The following is a 22,539-nucleotide window of genomic DNA, read 5'->3' as shown; positions in this document are numbered from 1 at the left end:
TGTGAGGTATTTTGTTGAAATATCACATACGAGCCGTGGAGTGGTGTGGGCATGACAACTAACTGAGTTTACGGCATGGGCTGATGGGTCAGCCAATCAGTGTATTCCACGGCAACAGGTAGATGCTATCTGATTGGCTAGTTTTCTAATCTTAAGATCTGGTCTCTAGCGAGCCAAGCTCTGGTTCTGAAACGCATAAACCAAGGCACACAGCGGCTGGAAGAGTCAGGAATGTAACTGACAGTCGTATCTCCAGTCAGGTTCCTCTGTAACCAGTTGAAAGTGTGACGATAAAAGCATTTGCTCATTTACACTTGTGAGTATAGTTTAATTTGTTCTTGTACATCCAATAAATTATTTTACACATGGAGGCGGCTCTCTGCTTTTTGTTTCTTTGAATCCGCTGGATGGAATCGCTGATCTCTGTGCGGGGCAGCCCCTGAGCTGATGAGGATAGTGATTTGGCAGGAGATCGTCTGAGGCATTTTAGATTTTCATATTTAGAATGGATGCCTTGGGGGAGGTCATAACTAGCAGAGGAGCAGATTAAAATATATGCTGCATCACTGTTTTCAGTATGATTCTGATGGTTACATTTCTTGCTTGGCTGTCTCTGGCTGCAGTTTTTTCTGAGTCACAGACCTGGAACAAAGGTGCAGGATAGAAAGTCAGAGTATAGTCAAAACGCCTGATCTGTACACATGTGCCAGTTCAGTGGCTGAGAAAGAATTAAAGCTATTAGATCAGCATCACAGTCAGGCAACTAGTATTTTTGTGGAAAAGAGATAATCTAAGGCTGCCTCCTTATTCTTTTCGTACAGTTGCCTTCAAATTAAGCCATTGTTATTGTCATCCTGGGACTCGCAGGAATGACAGATAGACTGATAACTATGATCTGGCTTTTTCTGCAGCGGGGCTGTCGTAAAATAGCAGCTGTACATGTTTGTTATTTTATATCAGGGAGGGCTCTGTATACTAAAAGTCAGAAGACTGAGTACTTCCCACACGTTTGCAAATATTTGTCCATTTAGTGATTGTGGTCCAAAAATATGCTTACTCTTTAACCTTTATTGCTTAATATGACAACCTGTTGTCTTGTGGAAGAATGTGAACTCCAATGTCAACATTTGTAGCAGCATATACTTTATTCCAGTTTGCCTATTTTATATAGCTACTACATTTTGTTTGGGGATTCTAGGGTTTTCTCATGGGACTTGTCATGAAAAACATCCTCTTGTCTTTTTAGTACAGAGCTGGTGCCTCTTCATAAAAGAAAACGGAATTCTAGTGGTTTTCTGCAGATGCTTGCTGTTTCGAAGTTCACTGATCTCGTTCATTGTGCAATGCCAGGAATTCAGATGCATCTTTGCAGAAGGTGTTATTTTCATATCCGAAAGGTGCGGTGGTAAACCGTTCAACCAGATAGCAGCCAGCCATATGCCAGTTGCATGGCTTCATAGAGCAGGCTAAAACGAGAGATTGGCTAACAAGTTAAATGGCTCAAGAAAAAAGTTCTTTAAACATAAAGGTCAAAGATGTGCTACAGGCTTATTTTCTCAATCAGTGCTTCTGATATGTGTAGCAAGTTACTTTCACTGACATCGGTCAGGAAGACTTTAATCAGTCATTTCTGGTCACATAATCACATGGTCCAAGAAAAGCAGCATACCCATTTCTACGTGGTCAATAGAGACCATAAATCCACAATAGCTGCCTCCCTTTGCTGTTCTGTGTTTTGTGTTATCCTGGCTGGGTCGAATAGTAAGTGGCAGCATACATGGACCCCTTTGTGTATTCTTGATCACAATATATGGTAAAGACCAGGAAGTGCATGTAAACAACTTACTTCTCAGGATACATGAACTGCAGCTTACATTTTGAAGTCTCCAGATGAGCTTTGAGGGATTCCTACTATCCCCTGCTAGTTAAAGTGGACCATGCATTAAAAAAATCCCTCTTGTTTATTCAGTACCCCCACCCCCAAAACACTGCAGTAAGGCTTAAAAAAAATTCTATGGAAATAAGTCATAAATATACTTATCATACTCCTGACTTTTGTCGGTGGTGCCTAGGATAATTTCATGTCATGGTCCTTCCAGTGAGATCCCAGGAAATGCAGAGGACCTAGCATTCCCATGGATCTTGCTGAAAGAGTGGTGACGTCAACCCTTGCAGTACAGAAGCTTGGGGTAAGGCGAGTATGTTACTATTAAAAATTAACATGCTGTCTTTTGTACCTTTTTTTAAATATCCCGTCAAAATGTTGTGCGCCAATGATGTATTTATGTGGTTAAAATACCATTGAGATCTATTTTTCTTTTTCTACATGAAAACAATAAATTGCATCACAATTCTTTTGCTTTTTTTTTCTAGGTAAAAACACCCCAGTGAGTCAGCTGACTTCAGCACATTTCCAGAAGTCCAGTGACCCCTTCCAGCCATTTGGGACAGAACCGGGAGACCCTTTTCATAGTCGGAAGGCATTTACAGACCCGTTCAGTGGAAAAGACCCATTTGCCACTACACAGCCAGGAAAACACTCTAAGGGAACATCTGCCGGTTTTGCAAACTTTGGCTCTGTAAGTTGAATTTCTCTTCCCTCATGTAAAGAAGCCTCTGCTGCCACTGAGTTAATCTGTAGCCCAATATAATGCTGCTGATCCCCCCTTCTACACTGGGGAAAATGTAAGTGTAAAAATGTAAAGTACTGATCCTTACTTGGCTTGTGTTGTGCAACTATGCCATGTCCAAACGTGCACTATGAACTTGTTTCTGATACCGAAACATTATTTCTAATAAGCAGGACATTGTTTTTAAATCCATTATGTTTAAAAAGGGATAGCAATGGATACAAAATGCATCATATGTAACATTCGTCTGACTTCACGTAGCTGCTCTCTTGTGTTTTTCCGTTAATTTTATTAGTTGTCATGGAGTTCTAGTTACCAAAGAGAGGGAATTTGGGGTTAAGTGCAAGACCCCCTAACATGCTGTTATTTTAAGTTTCACTGTCTATGCGCAGATATAATAATTTAACCTCTGCTTGAAAAGGAACATTCTCTAAGCCTGGCTTTCTAATGATAGCAATGTCCATTATAGAAGCCTTTGTATTAGTGTCTTCTTCCAACTGAACTTTCATTTCACATTTTAATGTTTATTAGGAGAAATATATATATATATCTTCTTGAAGGGCAATTTATTGCTTCTTGTTTTTACTCCTTGTTTCCAGATTTTGAGCAACTGTTTTGAAATGTCCATCTTTTGCTGCTCCAACTTTTAATGTTTCTTGCATGTCTGCTTTGCTATATTTATGTAAACAGTAAGAACTTGTGTGTTTTTCAATAAATAAGTCTTCAGCATTCCCCTCCCTCTGTGTATTCCTCTGTGGGTCAGTTCCTTTTATGTCTCTGCTGTCACGTATTAAGCTTTTCAGTGGGAATATTGATGCATCATATAACTAACCCTCCAAACATGTAAGCTGCTTTTGGCTTCCAAGTTCAAAACTTACAACCCTCAGTGAAGGAGAAATAATTGAGAGTCTCTGTAAAGCACATACACACTGATCTTTAAAACAGAATACAATAATTCAATAAAGTACCACTTTACTAAAAGTTAAAAATATAACAGGTCACCTCAAAATTGTTTGGTCATAAAAGTGTGACAGCTGTTGGAAACAAATGTGCACATTTGTACATACAACTGAGTACCCCGAAATCTAGCTTTTGTTTTTCTTCTTTCATTAAAGAGGTGAGAAACCACTTAAAGCCTCTCTGTTGCTAAACTAAAGGTTTCAAATGATTGGCCCCCCTGCGAAGAAAACATAGTAGACTCACCTTTATTGTTGCATATGCCTCTGATCTCTGCAGTAAGAAGAAAATTGTCCAGCTGAAGATTGTAAAGAATCCAACATTTCCTGGTTCCTGACTGCGCTATTGTTCCTCCTACTGACACCTATGTCACAACAGGGCATAGCAGTGACATAGGGGTCGATGGATAAAACCAATGAGCACAGCATGGGACCAGAAACTGTTTTTAGTTGGAGGCTTTTCTTTCATATTATAGAGATCAGTGGAGAAAGAGAGCTATGTTCTCTTTCTAGGGGACCATTTAATATTATTTTAGTGCCGTTAAAGAAATTGATCCTGCCCAGCAGTAGTGGTTGTTACCCACTTTGGACTCCCACAAATTACCTGTTCTGAGTGCAGTTCTAAGTCGGCCCAAGGACTCAAACCTGCTCAATTCTCTTCAGTCACTAATAGCGCCAATCTCTGGAATGTATTTATTTAATTGATAACCCGATGCTGTAATTGCAAAGGTAATGGGTTTAAAGTCTTCTGGCTGATCATTTGGACCCTGAGGTTGGTAAACCCCTACTATTTGGCTTAAGACCTCCACAAGAGGTTCAAAGCACTTCTGTACTTTAGTTGTACTTTTTTTTCTTCAGGTTTAAGTGCGTATTGGAAGTATGAACTCATAAGGTATGGATAGAGTAGGTAGGGTAAAAACAAAAAACCCTTTCAGGTATTACCGTGTGTGTCCTAATTGGGGATATAATCTAGAAGATATGTTGTCCGCACTCCATTCTGCTTTGGAATGTCTTTTTTATTTGTAAAAAAGCATGACATGTGAATGCAACGTTTCAAAGCCTCACAGGACCCCTTCGTCAGCCAAAGTGGAAACTTTGGCTGACGAAGGGATCCTGTGAGGCTCCAAAACGTTGCATTCACATGTCATGCTAAAAAAATACAAATAAAAAGGACATTCCGAAGCAGAATGGTGTGCGGACAAGATATCTTCTAGATTGTACATTGTGGCGCCATCCACCAGTTGTTCCAGCACCCGTTGAATTTTGGTGTACATCGGTACGGTGTACAAAGGGGATATTACAAAGACTAATTGGTGATATTTCCCCTCATTATCTGTGTTTTGGATAGAAACTAAGAGGAAATCTCCCCCCAAAAATAACACCGGTATCTCTGAGAAAAAAAAGCTTACGATTGTCCGTGTCCCCAATTTTGGAGACTTTCCCCATTTTGTATTCTGACACCCATCAAATAGAAAGTAAAGCGTAATCTCTCTTAAGAGTGTCACAGACAGCAAGGAAAACTTGTAAGATGTTCTAACACTTTTTTCCAATGCACACAAAATTAAGTAAAAAGGTTTTGACTTGAGTCGGGCTTTAAAGCCTACTCTAGTCGTCTTTGCTCGCACATTATTTGCCATTTACCAAGGCAGCACAGCCAACATAGTTTTGTGAAATCGTTGGGTGTGATAAGCTTAGCATATAAGAACATAACCACAGTGAATCAAACTCTTCAACAACTAAACTTCTTTACAGTGACAATATTCAAAAGGTAATGAGCTTAGTGGTAAGGACAATGATGTACAGTATATGGGTTTGAGATTAATTGGTAAGGTGCAGGATTAAAAAAAATACCTCTTTCAAGATATTATAAGGACATCAAAGAGGAAAAGCAACCTTTCTCCTTTTCTAAACGTAATATCCCCATCACAATTTGAAGCACTGTTTTAACATTTCCACCCAACTAGGTGAAAACTCCTCTTAATGAAAAATGTGCACATATTAACCAAAAAAGTCCACTGTTCTAAAGTGCCCACCTTTCACAAAAATTCAAGTGTGTGTAACGGGGCTTAAAAAAATACAAAATTCATATTTATTTTTACTTTTCTTAAATTAGAATGTCAGTCACAAAAAATAAAGCGGGGGGGGGGGGACATTCCAAAAAGTGTAGTAGTCCCGGACTAAAATTTTATTAAAAACTACAGAAAACGCTAATTAAAATATCCAAATATCCACAAAGCTAAAAGTCAAGCAACAAGGCATCCAGTCATGCTTTTGTAGGGAGGTCATATTGAAGTCAGTGAGGCCATTCTTTTGGATGGAGGATAGCAAAAGCCTAAAATTTTAATAATTTTTTTTTTAGCTCTTTCTTTTAAATGCTTATGGACCTTTTTTGTTCTAATGTGAGGGACGTGCATTAACATATGCCATTTGCTTTTTTTTGAGCACTAATACCCCCAAGTTGTAATTCAACACAGGAAGCACTGCCTTATAATATACTGAACTATTATGATAGTGCATGAACTTTGCTCTGTTGAATTAGTCTGCATGTCCTCTGTACTTATTCTTTGATGACCTACAACTTTTTTTTTACCTATTCTTACAACAGAGTCATCTTCCAAAACTCTTAGATGAAACATCCTGGGTTAGGACCTAGGGTAGGATCCAAGAGTGTCGGTTACCAGATCTGTAGCATATGCTAAACAGCCATTTGTATGGCTGAGGAATGGTAAACAGGTGCTTGAAAATCAGAAGCATTGACGGACATTTAGGTTAATGCGGTTGCCATATTGGCTTTGCAATAGTTTCCTTGGAGTTCATGTTTCATTTATATGTTCCTAGGCACTGTTGTGCACCTATTGCTATGTACAAAGTGTGAAGCTTTCAGTGCTGTGTCACATCACTTTGCTTTAAAGCTTCTTTGTAAGTTAAGGTGTCTCGTCGCAGAGGTGACACTGCTAGCTTATCTTCTAAATCCTACTTCTGGTCCTGGAAAGGTCACTTCAGGGCACTTCTGCCATTCTCAGACAAACTGACATTCTATAGCTTTTTGGGTAATCTCAGAATTCCGCATTTTCCTACGTTTAAAACAACAACAACAAAAAAGTTTGTCAGTTTGGGAGAAACGTAAGCCACAGATGGCCTCAGATACCATAAAGGTCAGGAGGAGTGTTCGCTTAAGAATTCAGGAAGGTAAGCAATTTGTCTTGACTTCTTAGAATTTCTATTGATAAATCTCAGCACTGTACTAATGGGAAAGTTTTAAACTGTGAGAGTAGGTTTAAACGTTGTGTTCCATGAGGAAAGTGATAACTGAATAACAATAATCCATACATTCTAAGCTTAAAAAAGTTACAAAAATAATATGGTACGATGATGTACTCCTTGTGTGTAGAGGGAAGTGGTTAAACACTAAATCTCAGCAAGTCCAAGTGCTCCTTATCCATTTCTCTAATGCTTGCAGCTGCTTCCTTTTTGACTGTAATTTCCTACCCTGAACCCAGTTTCCTTTTCCTGCTCAGAACACAATTGAAGCAAAGTCTTCCTTTCCTTTTCTTATGATCCTCAGAACTGAAGAGGAGAAAGACAGGTGACAAGATACATGTACAACCCACAAAACCCAAGTTTCTTTTTTTGGCAAATCTTTGATTGCTAATGCTTCCCACATACAGTAGCTGTTTGCACACAGTAGTATTTGAGACAAAAGGATGCAGCATGGTAGGATTATTATTGCAGGGGGTTAATTGGTTTGATGGAATTGGTGAATTTTACTTCAATCCTATTAAACACATCTAAAATGACTTCCTCTTTCCTTAGGCCTCTATTTTTGTATTAACTCGTACAGATCTCTCATTATTATTATTACAGAGTGTGTCTTTCTGGTTCTGGAGATGATTTATGTCTCTGAATATCCTATTAACCAGATATTGTCTGCAGCTATACCTTTTCTTAGGTAAATAAAATACTATAATGACTACACTAATAATTTTATATTTATACTGGCAATGCAAAGGCAGATTTCTTGTCGGTAATAAGAAAATATTGGATCATTTTCCTTCCTCCAGAGTACTTCTGAACAGCATTAGCAGATGTATTTTCCCTCTGTTTTTCTAAAACACAAGGAACATACAGCGCAAAGGACCTCTCCCTCATCTCAGCTCTGTTTTTCTCAGTGATTTCGCTATCAATTTGCAGGACTTCTATTTTCTTTTTCTACACTAATGTTCCTTATAACCACAAGTGACTCTCAGATCTTGGTTATATCATGCAAAAAAAAATTTACATGGTACTCTGATACCAAACTGGTTTAAAATTGGTAGCCTTTGTAAACAAGGAGATCTCCACCATGTCCTAGGTGCTCAGAAAGTTTTGAATAGTTGTTGTTTACGCAGGGCTGTGAGACTCCTGATTGGCAAAGCTGTTTGACCCAGTGATGTCACTAGTAGTGAGATGCATGCTTCTCTATTGTGAGAAGTCTCAGGTATTTCCTTTTCGGTTCCAGCTCTGAACAGAGTGGTGGGGAATAAAGGAAAGATAGGTATATGCTGCTGTGGAGAGGCTATTAAAACAAACCATGACATCTACTGAAAAAGTGCATTTGTTGTTTTTCTGCATTGGAGCCAGTAAAGCATTGCAACCACAGTCAGTGGATCGCCGGTGCAATGCTCTGGCTCCTGCAGATTCTCCCTCCCATTCCTGTCCGTACCGAGGTACGGACGTACAGTAACATGGATGGGAAAAAGAATGAATGGACTACGACCGCACCTTTACTTCATTCTGCTGCTGTGGCTGATGAGACTTGTAGGTACTCCATCCACAAATCCTAAGGCTCTGTGAATGGATGATGTGGCTGTGTGGGTGGCGCTACACACAGCCACACTGAATTAAAAAAAAAAAAAAGAACAGCGGCCTGTGAGAAGAACCCCATGATTCAGGTAAGTGTGGAGGGGTGGTATGCAATGTGACCATGTTTCATGTTACTCCCTGAATATGGGTGTAATATAAAATATGGTCCCAAAGGTAATTTAGCTTTTAACAATTTTAGGTCAGCAATGGCAGCATACATATTTTTAACAGTATAGGTTTGTTTTAGGAGATGACAGCAGTAAAGACTAACTAGACAGATAGCTGAGCCCGCATATGTAATACATAAACTACCCTATATACATACAAACCTTCAAACTATACACAGAGGCAGAGTTTTTAAAGCATTAAAATAGCCGACAACAGAATCAGGTCTGAGCTAAAGGGCAGCTATGGTACTACAACAAGTGCTGGATACATGCTCGGCTTGCTAATTGAACAATTAAGGAAAAGTAATAAATTCATTAGATCCATTGAGAGACTTAGGACATTTTATAATAACATGGGTTATATAGTGCCACCTTCAGTTTGAGTGGACATTAATACAAATTACTGTAAACCAGCCCCTATGGCCTATTTAACGCCTCATACAACAGCCATTCTTCAGTTTAGTCTAGTGTCCTTGGGTAGGATAGACGTCTGTTTTCAGGTCAGCTGTTCGATGAGGATTGGTAAATGTTTATCACGCACAGTTCTTGAGCAAACTTAATACACGTAAGTGTGTACTTTAACCTTTTAACCTTGCATGGCCAATGATCTCTGAATATTGGCCATGTATTAAGACCCTTTTCTACAGATATTGGCAAAAAGTGAACTATTCTAAAAGTGGCCTATTAATGCTGCCTATCAAATTGTGACCACAGACCATATAAAAAGATAGTGGCATCCAGACAGTGGTGATTATTTGAAGTTTTTATAGAGCCTTTCAGTATGAAGGGGAAAGGGAATGGTTTAAACTCCTGTCATTTTTTCATCTGCCTTATTGGGGAGATTTCACTTCACTTGTGTCCTATAGACACAACAGTAAGTAAGCAAGAATCTCTCTAAAGTGTGGGAAATCTCCTCTTAGACTTGTGACAATGATCACAAGGACAAACAGAATAAGTCTACCCAGTGGAGACAGAGACAGCAATACAAACCTGACATGGTTTATAATCCCTCACTAATGAATTAAAAATTGTTTATTGAGAGACATAGGATTTAGTGACATTTGAGTCATAGTGCCTACAGAAGAGTTAGGGCACTGGCAAACAAAAGTCACTAATGTGGTTTAACCTGTAAGCAATAGCTTTAGATGGCATATCTAAACCCCATGGGATGGAACAGAACAGAAGCTGCCTCTGGTGTGACCCTGTCTCTAAAGACCCATTTGTGAGAAAGCCATGAGGGCTGAGCATTGGGAGGCACTATATTTATGGGTGATATTAATAGCCTCCTTTTCCCGTTTGTCTCCACAAAAAGGGTTAAAATGCTGAGGAGCTCAGTACTCCTAGGTGGAGTGTCACATGTGCTTACTCCACATTGTGTTCCTGTCTTTAGTATGAGGTAGCTGCCATTGCTCCTATGTGCAAGTGGCACACAGTAACTCCCCACCTACTGTGCCTACTGCCTACTGTGACCTGATCGTCTCAGGTCAGGTCATTTGGACCTCTTCTAGTCTTAGCAGTCAGATTTTACCTGGTATACTCCATTAAGTTGTTTCCCTTGTGGTGCAACATGTCAGATCACACGCATAAGAGGAGCAGTCCCGCTGAATCAGGTCTCTCCAACACTTAATCCACTACTAAAAGTTCTGGAGTGGCCTACAGTGTTTCCTCGCAAGGACCTAACCCCAACAGCCTGGAACTTTATCCCCTGAGTCTTCACATTCCTTGAAGGCCTCCTTGGCTCTATCAGGTATAGCCCCTCTCTCTGATTTAACCTGGGAGGATTGCACTGCAGTTATGCAAACCACAATGTTAATTGCTGACTCTGACCGCAGAGAATATAAGTGTACCTCAATGCCTTTCCCTGCAGCATCATTATACAGGTGAAACTCGAATGATTAGAATATCGTGCAAAAGTAATTGCAGTAAGTGCTGCAAAAGGGGCCCAAACCAAGTACTGAGTACATATGCATGCTTGTACTTTTCAGAGGTCCGATATTGTTCTATGTACAATCCTTGTTTTATTGATTGCATGTAATAATCTACTTTTTTGAGGTTGTGGATTTGGGGTTCTTGGGGTTCTCTTCGAGTATCTGGGTCTGACACAGCTCAAGCCACAGTTTTTCTTCCACATGAAAAACTTCAAATGTTTTGTTCTCAGACATGAACTCTTCTGTCCAACAGTAGACAAACTCTTTGCTTTTGCATGGCAGCTGTAAGGCTGCTGGAAGTCTCCTTCAAGGCAGTTCCATTTGCCCAGTTTAATCTCAGATCCCTTCAACTCAACATCCTTTCAATGTGGGAAAAATCAGTTTATTTTCTAGATAAACTGATTCACCTGACACCAAAGACCAGTTTGTCTCTGGCCTGGTGGCTCAGGAATCCAGCTCTGGAATTGGGGAGATCATCACAATGGATCCCAGCCTCACAGTGATGGCTGGTTCTGGATGAACATCACATAGCCTGCCTTAACCTTTAAAAAATAGTTCAGTAATGACGGCTCCCATTTTTTGACTAATTCATTGTCATAGAAAAAAAATATGATAATGACTGGACAACAGAAAGGGATGTCACATAAACATTTATTTAAAGTAGAAGAGAAATTGGAAGGGTTACCCGTAGCAACCAGTCAGATTCCAGTACTGTTTTTTAGAGATAATTGGGATTAGTGGCTATGGTCAGTATGGTGATTAGTACTCTTGCAGCAATACTAGCCAAGCAAACTGTGGGTATGTATGTTCTTCTGTATTCATCCGAGTTTCTTCTAGGTCATGGGTAGTCAAACCTTGGCCTTTAATTTTGGTGAAACTACAAATCCCATTAGGCACTGCAAGACTCTGACTTCCAGAGGCAGATGCATGATCTGATTTGTAGTTTTACCATAGCTGGGGGGCTAAAGTTTGGCTACCCCTGTTCGAAGTGCTTTGGTTTTGTTTCACACTAAAAAAATAGTAGGTTAGACAGCTTATTATCAAATCATTCAGACTATGGGGACATATGCTTGTATGTGGTATTCTGCATTGTGCTGTATAATGTACTATTGCTGGGTTTTGTAGTCCTCTATAGCCGGTGCCATTCTACATTCATTGACGTATAATTTTACACTTTTCATTTCACTATATTGTACACCACACTTTTTTTTTCTTTTTTACTTCCACCGCTCCAAGCTTGCTGCAATCTCAATACAAACTAGAAGTCCCATCACTGGAGCCATTTTTTAAAATGTATTTTTTATCCGATTAACCGATTAATCGAACTTAATAATCGGCTAACTAATCGATTTTGAAAATAATCGTTAGCTGCAGCTCTAGACTGCAGTCAATTAGAGATGCAACCCTGCTTACACTTAATATTCAAAATGAATGCTAGAAGGCATGGAATAGATACCGCCTTTCTATATCCAAATAAGTGTCACAGAAGCAGCCAGCACTTATCTAAAACATTAAAACATCTTAGAATGTTTATTGTAGCATCAAAATACTGGCTTATTGTATGCCTTGGAGAGATTTTCCCTCACTTTCTTTTCGAAGAACAAGCTGTCACAGGGTAAGTAAAGGATGGTAAATCTCTGCAATGGGGACAGCGGTAGCTAAAGGCCCTTTTTTTTTTTTTTTTAGGAATAGTCCACTGGGGAAATGTTTTAATGTCAGGGTTTTTTTTAATTACTGTTTGTGTCTTGGTCTCATGATGCCTGTTTCTCTCATTTCTTGTCTGAGATTCTCAGGGGTCAGGTAGTGAGGGTAAATCTTCTCAGCTGGATCACAGACAGCAATAAACACTTGACAGAAGTTCTCTCCTTTCCCCCACTCTATTCAAAACTGGTTGGGGTTGGGCTTGGACAAGGTTGCAAAATTACTGTAGTCTAGTCCATTCTTGACATCTCAGCTGCGTTAAAATGGCAAAAGTAAAATGTGTTCATTTTCTTTCTAGCCAGCCATACTGTAATAAAAAAAAAAAAAAAAAAGTATTTTTCTACGTATTGGTCTTCAGCTTTGAAATGCATAGTAACAAACCTATTTATTTTCCTATCTCACAGTTTGGGAACGAGGAACAGCAGCTAGCATGGGCCAAACGAGAGAGCCAGAGGGCAGAAAAAGAAAGACTAGATCGTTTAAAACGACAGGAACAAGAAGACCTGGAGCTAGCTATTGCTCTCAGCAAAGCAGAAATGCCCAGCTCTTGAGAACTGTATCATCCTGTACCCGTACTCCCTGTGACCATGTGACAATATGCCAACTGTATGATGAAAATCCGCCATCACTTTTGATGTCTTTTATTTCTAAACTAGCCAATCATTGGAGAGTGGTGGTATCGCCTGGCTGCCATCCAATTATGACATTCAGTGGAAGGTTTCATCGTATTCAGCTGAAAATAATCTCATACAGAGACAATGTTGGAGCCATTGTATTATTTGGTTTTCTCATGAATGGTATCAAGGAGAATTTTATTTTAAGATTTTGCACCCACAGACAAAAGTTTTGAACTGAATTCTGCACATTCTCAAATCTTCATCCATTACAGGTGGAACATAAAAGCTCTACATAGAATGAGAAAGGGAAATCGAAATCTCTTTTCCCATCTTTGTTTTCTGTATTTTTATTTGCTTTTATAGATACTGATCTCTTATAAAAAGGCAGCTAGCTCAGCAGTACAAAGAACTGCAGCATTTCCAGTGTTACATATCACTACCAGAAAATGATATGATCAAACATAATTGGTAAAAGATGTTTAAAATAATAATTCTTCTTTGCTGGAGTGATTTGTTAATATACTGTTACACTGTAGGAGACTCTTAGCCCTTTGGATCATATGAGTGGTATGCCCCAATTCTGTAAACGGAAGTGAATGGCTTAAATTATTTGCGCCCATGTTTTTAATCTTTAGATGAGTACCATCTAATTATCTAGATTATAGATATTGTACTAAATTAAACTTGTGCATTATTTTAAAGCAAGGTATTACACATTAAAGGCCATCTCCACCCATAACTGATGGATATTTTAGTTTTGCATGGTTGCTAATTGACTTGTAATTGCGCTACAACAATGTGGTATACTCCCTTATCCCTGATCCATCTAGTGAGTAGATATGAGCCTGGGCTTGTTGTAAACCCAGGTTCATTTGTGTTCACCCAAGCCCGTTTAAAACTGTGACCAGGGATGTTCAGATACCAAGTACCATACTCGGTACAAGTACACGTACAGAGAAATTAAAAAGTTAGGAGGCAGCTGTTATTTTTAAGGAGCATATGGAGCTCCCGGGATTTGTGCTTTCCTGTTTTAATGTATGATTTTGTTTTTTGGCTTGCACCAAACCTAGGCTCATCACTACTAGTGAGCAATAGCTCTCTGGATCGGGACAGGCGAGTATACATTTTGGAAGTGGGGCTGGAAACAGAGGGCCTTCTATATACCAAAGGTGCAGTTACACATGTCTATGGAAAAACCCCACTTGAAGCAGGTCAAATGCACCTGTCAAAAAATTCTAAATGATCTCAGAAGCATCTCAAACTGGCTTGCATCTTAGGAGACATGAGACTAGTTTTGCTCAACTCCTCTGACCGGTGGTGGTGGTGGTGGTGGTAATAATACACTTCCACATAGATTTTTCCCTAACGTAGAATAGACCAATAATGGGTAAGTCCAGTTGTATTTGCTTATTCTGCTCACCCAAAACTAAAATATTAATTTGGAGTAGAGTTGGCCTTTAGTGCACATTGAATGAAAACGGTAAAGGAGCATAAATCCTCTAAAAATAAGCAATGTGCCCATTTGGCTTTTACCTGCCAATATTTTCTGATACTATGCTTGAGACCACCCTTAAAAGTATAAAAATAATTATTATGGTTTGAGGTTGCCAGTACCCTGATGAAGAATTAAATTATTTTGTATGGGACCAAAATATAAATATAGCGGTGCCAGGGGCCCATTCACAAGTCTGTAAATGTTTTATGGCGTGTAGTTCCGTTTTTGATGGATTTTACATGCGTTTACTGTATGGCATTTCTGGGAAGGGGGTTTGCAGCTTTATCCACTGAAACACATGTATAGTGCATTTTAACATTCGGTACCAATGATCTCGGTATAACACGCCTTCAAGATCTGCAGCAAGCTGGATACTTGCAAACAACACTGCAGCAAAATTGTAGGTGCAAATGCATGGTACAGAACTGTAGCTTTTAAAATAGTGATGAAATGTGTGGGTGTGAATGGGCACTGATCCTGCCTTGCCTGGAAATCAATATTACTGCTCTCTTGCAGGTAATAAAATAGGCAAAAAGCTAAAATAATGTTGGGCTGGAGGTTGCAAATGCCAAATTGTCGCTCCACTGACCTGCAAACGTCTTATTATAAAGTTTTGGCTTGCCCTGCCAAACGGTGCTAGATTGGTTGACCCTGAATTTGTGAGCAATGGGCACCTTCCTAAGCATAGACTTGTTAGTGCTGGAATCATGATGTAGCAAGTCATGCTTCTTTGGGCACAAAGGAGCCTGCCATACAAGAGTGACATTACATGCATATTGTAAATTGCCAGAACCCTCTGTAATACAGCTCCCCCTTTTATTGATATGTATGGTTCCACACAAATCAAAGCACATGCATTGTGTTGACATGCGCTTTAGACACGTTGCCTTTTTGAAAAGTCTTTTATTTTGACTTGATTAGCAAAATATAGGCTGCAGGCAGGTCCGGATTTACTCTCTGCTGCCCCAAGGCCAGGTTCCTCAATTCGCCTCCCTACCTGCAAACCCCCCCATGGAGAATGGCAGACCTGCAGGCCGCATACAAGTGATCTCGGCGACATTGCCGGGATCACTTGTAGAAAACAAGCGGCGGCTTCCCCGCTGTACATTTAGCTCTGCTTGCCCAAAGCAGGGCTAAATGTAGAAACCAAATTCCCGCCCGGCACCCGGAACTGCATGTCCCGGGCGTTGGGAGATAGGAATTCCACACCCCTGCTGCCCCTCTACTCCCTGCTGCCCCAAGGCCGGTCCTTGGTTTGCCTAGTAGGAAATCCGGCCCTGGCTGCAGGTCTTTTCTTCAATGCGCTCAGAAGCAAAGCATTGTCATGTACAGATCCTACTGAAAACTATGGATTTTTTTTTCAAGTCCATGCCTTATGCTTGCCTTGGAGAATGTATCTTCATTTGGAACAAAGCCTTACAATTGGATTGCCACTGCTTTAAATACACATGACAATGTAGGAAATAAACTACCTTAGGGAAATTAATCCAAATCTTTCTGCAATAAGTCTTAGATTGGAGATCCCTGCTCAGATCGCTGAGCCATATACTAGTTGTGGGTCAGTGGAGCTAAACATATTCAAATGACACAACAGAGAATTGCAGTTTCTATCTGAGGCTTCATCCAAAACACCCAAGCAGGCGCACACCGATGAGGTCACTGCATAAAAAAAAACTTTATTGTGCTGTAAGCATGCCACACGAGAATCGTGCAGTGTATGGACTTTTGTATATCGAGCATGTTGGAAAACCAGCCGAGAATCGTGCGATTTTCGGCTGGTTTTTAACATGATTCAGCATTGAATCGGGGGCAGGCTTGCGATGATCGCATTTACGATTTGCCTGTCCAAGATGGGCAGATCGTACGTTTTTCAAATTACTTTACAACCCTCGCAAGACACAAGTCTTGCGAGGGTTGTAAAGTGTACGGGCACCTTTAGGCGTTTCACCCTGTTTGGGCTTAGTCATACAGACTTCCATCTGAGGCTTATCACACATGTAATTTAATTTATGGAGGATGCTGCTATTATACCACAATTAACTGTTTTGCTGACGTGTAGAAGCTCAGCTGGATGTACTAGTAACATTATAAAAGAAGAATACTAAATATTTCCCCTAAATCATAAACGGTGTACAGCCTTGAGTATTCGTAAGAGATACTAATAGTCTTGTCATTGTGAAAGTGAAGGCACAAACACCTATCTTTTATTAGAAAGGTCAGTAAGATAACTGACATTTATTATATTCCTTTTATTTTTTTAATCCTCTGGGATCTTGTATAAACTGTGCCTATTCACCATACACATTTATAGTTGGCTCAATAGCAACCAACTTCAGCCGATTTTAAAACAGATGGTCCAAGTTTAGACTTAATACTCATGCCCAGATTTAATGGAATCTGTGTGTTTGGAATCATTTCCTTTGTAAATCTACCACATTGCAGTGTTGGAGTGCTATATAATAATGCACATTTTGAAGTGTTAACAATATGAGGCAAAGGGTTAACCAGTATCATTGTGGTTTTAATGCTGTGGTGAGGAGATATTACTTAGAAGTCACACGGTATGCAAACCTCACACCTACATTACTATTTTTCTTTGTGGGTTTTATTTTTATTTTGTGTATCTTCTGGTAAATAGCGAAATCGCCTTAATAAAAACATAATATGCAGACCCCTCGTAAAGATGACCTTGACTTGCATTTGAATCAAATGCAGTAGCACGACATATATTTTGTAATAGAGGTTTTTTGTTTGTTCCTATTAGAACATGAAAGGGTCAATCCACCCAAAAGTGATGCTGGAGAGTAAAACCACCTAATGGCTTCTTGTGTCTCTTTAGGACGTTGGGGTTGAGTATCCAGGCCTGGGTGAGTACTGTGCCAATTATGTCATAGAGAATATAACAGGAGAGTCGGGAAAGAACAGAGGCGTTGGAAGTGGCAGGGAGATCTCACTCTTGGAGTCTCCAGACCTTCAGGGCCCAATTACACTATTGCTTCGCAGATGCATAGGGTATATGTGTGTTTTCAATCCATTCTTTTTGAATGGCACCTCAACACACACATACATTAAGTAAAATTCACCTAAACTATAGCACAGCATTATGAACAGATGTGAATACAGTGAGGGGAATTTATCAAAACTAAAGCAGAATCTGGAGCAGTTATCCATGGCCACCATGGCCATTATCCATTATGGAGCAGTTATCCATGGCACAGCTTCTATCTATCATTTTCAAAGCTTCACTGAACAAACTGATTTTGAACTGAGAAGCCGATTGGTTACTATGGACAACTGCTCCAGTTTTTATAAATTCCCACCCAACATGCGTTGTGATGCTCTGCATTGCTAAAAAATAGTGTAGGTGCAATTTTTTATGTGCAGTGCACTGATAGCCCATTCAGAATGAACGGGCTGCCTTAACACAAAACACATTGCACACCACACAACACATGGAAAAACAAACACCCATTAATGCTCCACAATAGTGTGAATCTGCCCTTAGGAATCCAGGAAAAAACTGGCCCCATCAGCCTTCACCTGTAATTGATCTCAGTTTTAGGTGGACTGACCTCTAACACACAACTCTATTGTGATGTGTACATTGTATTTACCTGTACCTTTAAACATTTGTAAAAAAAGATGAGACTAATGCACTTTATTGCGTGCAGATACAGAAACATATCGATAGTTTGAAGCTATCCCCTTGCTGGAAAAAGTTCATAAAAAGTAAAATAGTGGGAAAGCTTTCCTTGCTCATAGGATGCTGAAAATTCTAACCACCCCCCGTATCTGTGCATAGCTACTATACATCTGAAAGTCGTTGATGCATTCAATAAAAGGGTTATAGCTTGATATAGATTGATTGAATGGCTTTCCATTTTCTTTTTTGTAATAAAAATGTGAAAAAAGTGTTGTTTTTTTTAAACCTGTATGCATTATTTAATCACTTTTCTGCCAGGATGCAAATATGTGAAGTAAGACAATATACCGGTGACCAGTCCTTTGCTGGTAATTTATCATTGACGTTCACCTCAAGGGTACATACTCATTTTTGCCATGGTGCATTTACCATTCAACATTTGTCATGCAGTAACCACAATATGATCACCGATACAGACTTGTCCTAATTTCTTTTCTACGGGGATTGCAAAATGTGTACACATTAGTGCAGTCCTAAACTCACATTACAGCACAGATGTGTGTAAGGCTGAATGTATCAACATTAGGTGGTTTATGTGGAAACAGGACATTTATCGATGCAATCAAGTTATGCATACAACACTACAAATGTGCTGTACGATAACCGCACCACCATGTACAAGTGTGTATGCAGCCTTGAAGTGAAATATAACCAATTAAACTGCCGAGATTACTGTGAAGTAAGCATCTTGAGGGTGCTGCTAGACAATTGTCACCAGAACAAGTGTCCCCACTGGAAGATTTACATCTGGTGACAATTCTTCAATTTTGGCTTTGCTATCACTTTCTGACGCTAAGCCAATTAGAGAGGATGAGTCTACCCAGTGAGGACAAAGAAAAGCAAAACAAACAAAAAACAATTATTCCTACTCTATAAGTAAAAAGATTGGGCATACAGTTCACAGAGAAACATAAATATTGGGCTATACATACTCTTTAAAGTGTCTGTAAACCCTTCTCTTATATGCTCCTTTTTTGTTTTTTCTTTTAAATACACAATTAGAAGTGTTTTTGTTATATCTGTGATATCGACAAGTGCAAAGCAAACATACTTGCTGATCCTGCCTGAAATCCAGTATGCTTCCAATGTTCTGTTCACTCTGCAGTTTTGTCTCAAACAGCAGTGTTACCCATTTCATTCTGAGAACTAAAGAACACCTTCTCCTTATCTTTTGGGGTTTAGGATAGGGGGAGGTGTAGTGCTAAAATACTTTCTGTCCTAAGGTGACAACACAGCTCCTCTATAGATACAGTAAAGAGACTGAGCGTTTGTCACCCTAGGACAGGAAGTATGTTACTGGTAGGAGTGCCAGGTAAATATAACGGGGGGCAAATATGTCCTAAAATAGAAAAAAAAAAAGATGCTAATGTATCTGATCACTGGCAAACTGCAGTATATAACATATTAGTTTTTGGGTATAGATACACTTTAAAGCAAACCTGTGTTTTGCCTATGTGCTCCCCAGCAGCACATACTGTTCCTTCTCTTCCCTACTGCTCCATTCACATGGCACCTGTCCTTCCCGGGAGCTGCTTGGTGCGACTCTGCACGTAGCATGGAGCTGTACGTGTGGGCCGATTACAGTGTGAATGAGGGCTAAAGGTGCAGGTTTTATGACTGCCATTCTTATCCTGGCTTCGGTACCTAGCAATTCACTGTCCTGGCACTTACATTTAGGATTTTCAGATATTTTTTGTGTTTGTTCTAGGTAAGCAACCTACTAGGATAGTGTGACCAGGATCAGAGTGACAACCCTAAAGCCTGCACATTTAAAGCCCAATTAAAGCTTCCTTTTACTTTAGCTAGATCTCCTTAATGTGCAGAAAAAAAGGTAAATTACAAATGTCATAAGTTTTTCCATACATGGAGCAGATTTCAGCTGGTTTCTGAAAAACTGTCGCCAATTCGATCCATGGGTGGCCCTGTTGGCACCCTTTCACTTGACAAAAGTTGATAGTTCAGTTAACTTTTGTTGGAGAAGCTAGTCCAAAAAATGTCTGCTGAACATCCAGTCAGATGCAGGCACTGTCCAGGCATTCAGCAGTAGCTGCTTAATACAATTGCCAAAGCGGGAGATTCGTCCATCCATGCTGTTTAGAGTACATGGAGAAATCTGGTAGTTTTTTTTTTTTGTTCAGCCCCCGGGCTGAATAAAAAAATCTGTTGGTGTAGGGCCAGCCTTACTGATGCTTCTAACTACTCAGCACCAGCCCAAAATCCAATCACAAGCTGCATAGAAGGACTGCTGCTTTGTGTATGGAAGCAGTAGTTCTTGCTGTAGCAGGCCATTAAATCCTTTCCCCCCATGCTGAGTCAGAGCTAGAGCTCTTCAATCAGAGAGAGTGTGAGCTTTACCCAGTGAGTAGTCTTTGTCTGCAGCCTGTTAACAGTGCCTTGGATATTGGACTGGCACAGAATTAGAACAGTAGGACATTTACTGTGTAACCTATTGCTGCACATTCAGTAGATCTAGCTGTAGTGACAGGAAACAACTGGGCTTAAAAAACAAGTCAAAGTGTACCTGTAGTGTAAAGTAGGCACTGAACAGTGCCTGTTTGTACCCTTGTTAATGGACCAGACTTCCTCAGGAGCTCCTGGGCTCCGTGTCAAATGCCATGCTGCCCTGCCATGTGGGCTGCTCAAGAACAGTAAAAGGTACATGCCTTCTTTACCCACTTGCTTCCTTCTTGTCTGTTTTTGCAACCCTACGAGTTTACGTTAAAGCCCATTTGTCATTGTTCTTCGGGCCCCACAATTTCCTGAATCTAGAAGGAAAAGTTGTTTCAGATGGGCTCTTCTAAAAATAAGTTTTTCATATGTGTCAGTTGTAAGCCATATGTAAAAAAGAAACTAGGATGCAGGTTGTCTTTCCATCCATGTTTAGATAAAAGAAGGTCTATAACATATCAGTTCAATTTCACTTCCATCTCTAAAGGTGCCCATACACCTTACGACCATCGCAAGACTTTTTTCTTGCGATGGTCGTAAGCTTATTAAAAGCTCGTACGATCTGCCCATCGTGGACAGGCAGATCGTACTTGCGATCATCGAAAGCCCGCCCCGCTGAGGGGCGGGCTTCCGATGACCGCAATGCAGAACGGGCAGTGTGCGTGTGCGCACACCGTTCCGCAGCTGTCGAACGAGCAGGCTAGAAACCCGCCAACAATTGTACGATTCTCGGCGGGTTTTCGAGCATGCTGGATCAACAAAAGACGTGCGACCGTACAGTAAAAACGGTCGCCCGTCTTCGTTCACACTGCTCGATTCTCGTACGATCGCGGGATTTCCCGCGATTCTCGTACGAGAATCGAGTAGTGTATGGGCACCTTAAGATTAGGGGTGTCTTTCCACGTAGTTTGACCCAGTTCCTCAGCATAATATGCCAAGAATTTTTCAATTGCTCCTTCTCAACCACTGGTACCCTTCAGAATACTAAAAATAGCTGTTAGGACAGCAGAAGGGATAATAATATGAAATATTAATCCGTTGTGTATCTATTGTTTAATATAAGAGAGATGTTATTGTTTTAATATAATAAATGAAAAAGTTACTTTTTTGGAATTTGTCACTGTTGTGTTGTTTTTCTTCCCTTGAATAATTTCATGCCTGGTAAATGTAATCATGCAACTAACTTTTAAAAGAGTTTCCAAAAGTCACGTTACAGACACAGGTTTAGTTCTGCTCAAAGTACACCTGCCATGAGCAAAATATGGAGGCTGCCGTATTTGAGAATTTTGCTTTTGAAAATGTTAGGTCCATGGCTATCATGCTATAGTGCTTTCTGAGTCACTGATCTGGAACAAGTATAAAGATAAAGGAATCCTGACACTAATTTATAGTATGCTTGTTCTGGGTCTCGACTCAAAATTAATAAAACTGGCCATACACCTATAGATTCTCTGCAGATTTTCTATGGTCAGATGGAAAAAGTGCAACAGATTCCTCCATCTACACTTAACTGTGTGGATGGATGAATCTGCCACTGGGCCAAGCTTTAGTATCTTGCAAGTCGGCCCCGCTGGCTGTCAAAATACCTGAACAATCTGATTGGATGCAGGCATTGTTCAGGTATTTTGAGAGCCAGCGGGGGCCGACTAGCAAGATAATAAAGCCCAGTGGGAGATTCCTCCATCCACACAGTTTAGTGTAGATGGGGGAATCTGTGCACTTTTTCCATCTGACCACAGAAAACCTGCAGAGACTCTATAGGTGTATGGCCATCTTAAGCCAGCCAACAAGGCAATTGACATTTTCAGAAGGAAGCCAGCATGGGTAGGGCCCCATGCTTTTCCTGTGAAATGTGTATACTTAGGGTATTTCTAGTTAAACAGATTGTTGGCCACTGCACTTGCCTCCTCCATGAGACCTGCTGCTGCTCCCATTTTAGGTTTGTGACTGCAAAACTGAAATATAACACAATTGTATGTATGTATGTATATGTATGTGTGTGTGTGTGTATGTGTGTGTGTATATATATATATATATATATATATGTGTATA

The 22,539-nt window shown here is 40.0% G+C and overlaps 1 protein-coding gene across 1 annotated transcript in view; it reads left to right on the top strand.

Moving 5' to 3' along the window:
• EPS15L1 (epidermal growth factor receptor pathway substrate 15 like 1) overlaps positions 1-12,836 on the top strand; it is a 108,860-nt gene extending 96,024 nt beyond the window's left edge. Inside the window, exons 23-24 of the mRNA XM_018568089.1 lie at positions 2,374-2,579; positions 12,629-12,836. Coding sequence (XP_018423591.1) covers positions 2,374-2,579; positions 12,629-12,775 — 353 coding nt within the window. The 3' untranslated portion in view covers positions 12,776-12,836. The remainder of the gene's footprint in view (positions 1-2,373; positions 2,580-12,628) is intronic.
• Positions 12,837-22,539: the final 9,703 nt, after the last annotated feature.

This window comes from Nanorana parkeri, unplaced genomic scaffold (genome assembly GCF_000935625.1).
Source record: "Nanorana parkeri isolate BGI_ZX_2015 unplaced genomic scaffold, ASM93562v1 scaffold1135, whole genome shotgun sequence".
NCBI lineage: Eukaryota > Metazoa > Chordata > Amphibia > Anura > Dicroglossidae > Nanorana > Nanorana parkeri.
The sequence above is the reverse complement of the archived record's forward strand: the minus strand, read 5'-3'. Positions and strand labels throughout refer to the sequence as shown.